This window comes from Mastigoproctus giganteus, chromosome 1, assembly GCF_048544385.1.
Source record: "Mastigoproctus giganteus isolate SK-2022 chromosome 1, ASM4854438v1, whole genome shotgun sequence".
NCBI lineage: Eukaryota > Metazoa > Arthropoda > Arachnida > Uropygi > Thelyphonidae > Mastigoproctus > Mastigoproctus giganteus.
Genome location: NC_143575.1, coordinates 142,881,369 through 142,888,013, shown reverse-complemented (window position 1 = coordinate 142,888,013; position 6,645 = coordinate 142,881,369). Strand labels below are relative to the sequence as shown.

Genomic DNA, 6,645 nt, shown 5'->3' with positions numbered 1-6,645 from the left:
TGTACATAATTTTAATAAACGTGAAAATCTGAAAAGTTTCACATTTATTTAAAATTTATAAGCTGGATTTCACATTTAAAAAATGTGAAAATCCAACTTAGTGCTGCCTAAATTGCACAGTTGAATAAGATACTAATTTGCTGCATATCAACACGAGTCAAGATTGTTAAAATGTAGTTTGTGATAGTGAATCCTTTGACTTTCTACACCTTGCAAAACTTTCATAGTTTCTTTCAAATGCTGTTGGCATTTCTTTAATCATTCCCTAGCCATATTTACAATCTCGGGTACACTCAACACCTTTTAGTCCAGATAACAAATTTCATGCATGACTGATGATGCAAACTAGAGTTTATTCATTCCTGCATCAACACTTGTTGTTTCACTGCATGTCAAAGTTGGAGAGACAGCAAATAATGTAAGGTTAACTATGGTCTTGATTTTTTTTTTGAAACTAACAAAAAGAAAATTATTTCAACATTTTTTAATGTTGATGAAATTGGGGATTATTTGCTGAATGAAAGAAGTACCATCTTCTCATTCATATACAATTATCATGTTTTTCTTGTATGAGATGATGTAAAATAAATTGATTTACAGTGCCACCTGAGTATTTTTACAATATGAAATTATACAAATACAGTAATCCTTGCTTTAATGATATGCTTGTTTTTTATGTGGTTAATCTGATGATTTCACTAAAAACTGCATACTGTATATTACATAAAATTTAACTACCCACATGTTCTTGCTCGTATCAATGGGTAAATAGAATAATGCAAACACATACCTTAGTGGAATACTGTAGGAGAAGCACATTGGTGTCTGAGTTTGTTTTTTGATAGGGTATTTATATATATATAAATAAATTGCATGGCAAACCAGTACAGCGAATAGTAAATTAAAACCAACCATACATAATAAAATAAAATGAGAGGGTTGAAGAAAAAGAGTATTGTAGAAGGAATACTTTAAATTTATTTGGAAAATTCCGAAATATACAGTACCAATTAACAGAATTTTATGATTCTGTTAATTGGTACTGTATATTTCAGAATTTTCCAAATAAATTTGAAGCATCCCTTCTACAATACTGTTTTCTTCATCTCCCCCTTTATTTTATTATGTATGGTTTTAATTTACTATTTGCTCTACTGGTTTGCCATGCTACTGGCAATTGATTTATCTATCATATTTCATTATAAGCAGCATGTAGTAGATTATGCACAGCAGCCACTACTGTTTGCTATCCTAATTTTTATTTTCCATTTTTCTGTCTTAACATATTTGATTGAAGTTTAATCTATATATATCTATATATGGATGTTTTTATAGCCTTTATGGTTTCAATTGGAACTTTATTTTTGCCTCTGAGAATGTTTTACTAGTTTCAAACAATTTTAATGATAAAGTTTCAGTTGAAAAATAACAATGTTAACACAGGGCCGTGCGGTAGATTTTCTCAGTATGATACAAGTCTTCGAAATGTCGCCCCTTAAATGTTTTTTCTTTAAAATAACCTTCGATTGTGATTTTAAAAAAAAACTGCACAAAATGTATGAATACTATTTTTATTTTGAAAATATAAACTACTTTAAAATAATGATATCAACTAAACAATCTACTACAGTTTTACCCTTCTAACTTTAACAAATTCGTTAATTAGAGATGTGTAGTCTAGAGTGGCAGCCAATGTAGATTCAATAGAAATTAATGACAGATTTCTAAGTTTTGTTTGGCTTATTGAACTTATTAAGTAGTGTTTTATTAATTTTAATTTGAAAAAACTTCTTTCCCCCACTAGCTACAGAGACAGTGAGTGTTAATAAAATTCTCAGAGCTACAACAGTATTCGGATACAAAGTAATTAAGTTATTTTGGCACAAATAATTTAAAACATCCAAAGGTTTCATAGAATATGGTAGCATTCGGGACACATCATGTAATTCTTCTTGAAGATCATTTGCATTTATATCCGATTCATTTTCGACCGAAAGTATTAACTGGAGACTGGTACAATAATTTTCTAGCGTTTTGTTATCTATATCCTTGAGTTTTAAAATGTCATAAGAACTGAAAATTTTTGCTATGGGTTTCCAGAAGCACGAATCGTTCATTAAGGGTAATGTCCAGAATATAATTGAAAAAGTTCATTTTAAATTTATTCTCCTCTGTTAAGGGTTCATCGACAGCTTCTTCAAAGTCAACTTGATGCTTTTTCCTTCTGGCTCTAACTTCAGTTTCGGCAGGAAATTCTGATTCAAGATTCTCTGCAGTCTCATTAGCAGCAATTTTCATCTGATCATATCCAGATTGACTATAACTTTTCACTTTTTGTATGGTTTTTGATAACATCCTTACCTAATCTGACAAATTTATAGTTACAGATTGCAATAGCTTCGAGACTGAATTTATTTCAAATAAAATATCATGTCAGAGAATTACACCGCATATAAACTTGTAATTTTTAATAATTTTTGCTAACCCTCTTGCTTTAACTTTAGTTTCTCATCTCTATTGACGTCTTCTATTATTTGGAATAATGCATCATAGATTTTGCAAAGTTGAAATCGTAAAGGTTTTAACGCATCTACTCTGTTTGACCACCTAGTAGCACTCAATGGTTTTAGAGTTAATTGTGAAACATATTTTTTTAGCACTTCCCAACACTTTGTAGAACCAGAAAAAAAAAATGTAAAGTTCTTGTACAATAGAAAAAAAAGTTGTTTCTGTAGAAGAGACGCTGCATCATTCACAACTAGGTTTAAAGAATGACATGCGTAGGGCACATAAAACGCCCTTGGGTATTTTTCAAGTATTCTATTTTGTACACCCTTTCTTACTCCTTTCATATTAGCTCCATTGTCATAGCCTTGTCCTCTAAGCCACTTTAACTCAAAACCTAACTTTTCCAAATGTGTCAGAATAAGTTCTGTCAAACCCTCTCCGGTTGAATCACTAGCTTCAAAAAAACCAATAAAGAATTCTTCAATTTCATATTTATTTTGAATGGAGTTAAAAGCGACAACTCTTATTGTTAATGAGAGCTGTTCAATATGACTTACGTCTGGGGTACAATCGGCGATTATCGAAAAATATTTAGTGATTTTTGTTATTTCGACAATTTTGTTTAAAATTACATTTCCCATCAAATTTATCAATTCATCTTGTATATTACTGCTTAGATAAATCACAGACCATTTATCAGACTTGCGTTGAACTTTCCTGATATGTTCTTCCATAACTGGATCAAACTCAGAAAGCAATTCTACCAACTTTAGGAAGTTTCCGTTATTAGGCTGAAACAAATGTTCAGTTGTTCCACGAAAAGCTAAGCATTGTGAGGCCAATAGTCTAATTATTGACATAATTCTTTTTAGAACTCCTCTCCAATGCTGAATTTCCATATCCATAATTCGTTGATATTCAGCGTCAATAGTTTTTTTCTGCTTTAATCGAATGTCCAATTCTTTCCATGCTCTAAAAGCATTTCTGTGATTTACAGACTTTTCGTGCATTGTGAGGGCTCTTATAAGATTTCCCCAGTCAGAATAGCCTTTTTTGGGCTAGTCACTAATAGCAGACGAATTATCAAATAACATACAACAAAAGCAAAAAATGGCATCATTTGTAACAGAGTAAATCAACCAACTTCTCTCAATGATTTCACCATTGCTCAACACTTTCAAATAATGTGAGGGCAAAAATCTACGCCTTCCTTTATTAATAGGAAACTCGAATTCTTTAATTTGATGTGGACCCCTCTCAACCAGTATTTGACGAGTTTCAGATGACATGCAGAAAGCATTCCATAATGCAGGATCAGAAGGAATTTCGTTTAATATCTGCTGGCTGCCACTGCTACCCGGCTCTTGATGAACTTCTGATGGTGTTATTTTTTTTTGGCCCTCTTCAACAACTTCTTCTGGAAGTGATTGGGGCGGCACTGAGTTTTTATTTGCCAAATCCAAAGCAGTCGCTGTTGATGTGGATGGCTCATCTAAATAGGACTTTTGTACTAAGAATTTCTTCATAACATAGCTTGCTTCCTTGTTCTTCTTTCTTTAAGCGTTTCTTTTTATATTGACTTCCAGACAATTTTTTTCCTTTTCTGTTCCATACTGTAATAAAAATATTAAATAAAAATTCAGTCCTTTGCAAAGATACAACCGGAGAGGGAGGGGGGGGTCGTCATTGAAAATGATTAAATATGATGATGCTTATGCTATTAAAATAGGGTAGATAAAATAACGATAGAAATGAGTTGCAAAGCTAGTAAGATTTGTAGGTAACAGAACATAATAAATAGATAACGAATATCTGTCAAATTGTCAGCTCATTTTGATATATGCAGCCATTTTGATATATGCCTTTCTTTAACTTGTTATTGTATTGTCTCCACTTCAACGTATATGAATTTGGTAAAAATAGAGCAATAAATAATGAACGCAAAAGTAGGCAAATGCAATTATTTCCTAAGCAACTCTCTCTCTCTATCATACACAGAACGCAAAAGTAGCCCAATAACTATCTATCTATCACACACAGGCACACGTTCTGCACCTGAGATATACCCAGTCCAAGCAAATGCTACTTTTTAATTCGAGTCCCTATTGTCATAACATAATAATTTTCAATGATAATAAGTAACTACAATTGCTGTAAAAAACAATAATTCTCTTACCTGATATACTTTTTAAACACAAAAACTGAATTAGTATAAATGCAAAAATATTATACTGATACAGATATATTATATATCTGATTTACTGATTTAAACACAGCACAGCCACTTGCCACTTCTCGAGACAAACTAACATTAAAATCAAATATTGTCAATAATTGTAAGCTTAAAGCAGAACTATCAACACATAACACGTGCAATTGTCTTTTGTGATAATTGCCGCCTCAGCTTTTAGGAGTGGCCACGCGGTATATTACAAACAAAACTAATAGCTTCGCACTGTCAGATCAAAAGTCTTTTGGTGAGTGCTCGGTCAACGATGCACCTGCACCAGAAACCGAAAGCGCTTAGGCAGAGGCATGCAATAAATCATAAATCGTATACATCAATATCGGAATAACATAGACCAATATAGAAAAGCGTTGCGTAAAGATTTTTAATTATTGAATGGTTCAAATTGTATTTTGATTTCGCTGCTTATGCCGCCCCTTATGGTGCTGCCTGATGTGGCCGCCTCTCTGTATCATAGCACGGCACGGCCCTGTGTTAACAAACCTTAACAAATAAACCTTGGTAATTTTATCTAAGTCAGCTGGAATGTCATGCATGGCATTAAGTATTATTGTGATCAGTCTCACTGAAAACGAAGTATTACCCTCATATCGATCAACTTTGTTTAAAGAACAGCATTATGATTGCAGCAGGTAATACTTGATAATAGTTTTGAATTCATTCCAAATTTTAGGTAAATTTGATTTGCCTAAAAGAGATAAATCTTTCTACCATAATTGTTCTCCATGTATACAAGAGGTGTGTAAAAAAATTTTGCCCATCATATATTTCATTATTTGAAAATAAAAGAAATAAGATAACATATTTGCTTTATATAAGCCACAAAAATCCTCTATTAACTAAAATTTTAGAGCACTTACTTAGTTGTGCCTTACATAGCACAATAACTTGACATTAGCAAGAAATGAACTTTTTGGAGAAATCTGGTAACCTTTATACTAATGTTATTTTTCATCAAAGTGCAAGGCCTCTTCATTATGTAAATCCTCTGTACTAGCTGGTGCTTGCCACAAAGGTAAACCCAAATGGCTGGAAATTTCTAATGCCTTTAACTGAATAATTTCCTAACTGAAAGGCATACTACCAAGCACGTTTGATTTCTGGATGTCTGTTGTTTAGATTTGCTTACTTTTGTTACCTCTATAATTGGATTGATCCCGTTCATCCCCAGGTACCTTTTTTTTATGTTGAACTTCAGCAATTTCTCTTCCACTTTCCTCTATTGTCACAAAACCATTTAGCTCCCTGTTAGAATTTGATACAATTCTGATCAACATCCCTAAAAAATTCCTTGTGTGAATATATTGATGCAACATATCTGTTCAGTTTATTGGCAACTTGAGCAGGATCATCACCAGTTAAAATATTCTTATCTAGTGGACCAGTATGATTCTTCTAGTGTTTACTGCATTACTTTGCCCAACCTTCTATGCGATTTGATTGCAGGCTGGTTTGTATCTACTACAAGCATTTGTATCACCCGATAATTTATGTAGATGCTGTGTACTGTATTTTTGAGTTGTATAAAAAGCCTAGAACTATGATTAATTTCCCTGAATGCTTCCCATTTAGAACTGCACTATCAATGTTAGTATCATCATCACTTGATTCCACATTACAGAATTCGAAAACTGTCTGAGACCCTTGCATTAACCTGTACGAAAACCAAAAGTCCACTTTGCCATTGACAGTAGTTCATGTTTAAGTAAATATCACATCAATAGATTATGATCATTGCAACCTGAAAATGTAGTTGTAATATTTTTTGAATTGACACGGTAGTGGTAATGAACTAAAAAATACATTTTGATTGGAAAAGAAAATTTATTTTTATAAAAGGAAAAAATGCAAATAACTGAGTAATGACATGACATAATTGTAATTGGAAT

At 32.4% G+C, this 6,645-nt stretch overlaps 1 protein-coding gene across 1 annotated transcript; it reads right to left on the bottom strand.

Annotated features, from left to right (window-relative positions):
* Positions 1–2,064: 2,064 nt before the first annotated feature.
* LOC150091170 (zinc finger MYM-type protein 1-like) lies at positions 2,065–3,518 on the bottom strand. The gene is made up of 2 exons (XM_090389080.1): positions 2,844–3,518; positions 2,065–2,361 (listed from the first exon to the last, which is right to left on the bottom strand). The coding sequence occupies exons 1-2, from the start codon at positions 3,516–3,518 to the stop codon at positions 2,065–2,067; spliced, it is 972 nt and encodes a 323-aa protein (XP_090245206.1).
* Positions 3,519–6,645: the final 3,127 nt, after the last annotated feature.

Bases quoted from the DNA above. Each gene is read 5' to 3' on its own strand.
- LOC150091170 (XM_090389080.1), bottom strand. From the start codon at position 3,518: ATGCACGAAAAGTCTGTAAATCACAGAAATGCTTTTAGAGCATGGAAA. The intron at 2,362-2,843 runs GTAAGAAAGGGT...TTGTCAGATTAG, and splicing joins ATGGAGCTAATATGAAAGGA to GTAAGGATGTTATCAAAAAC.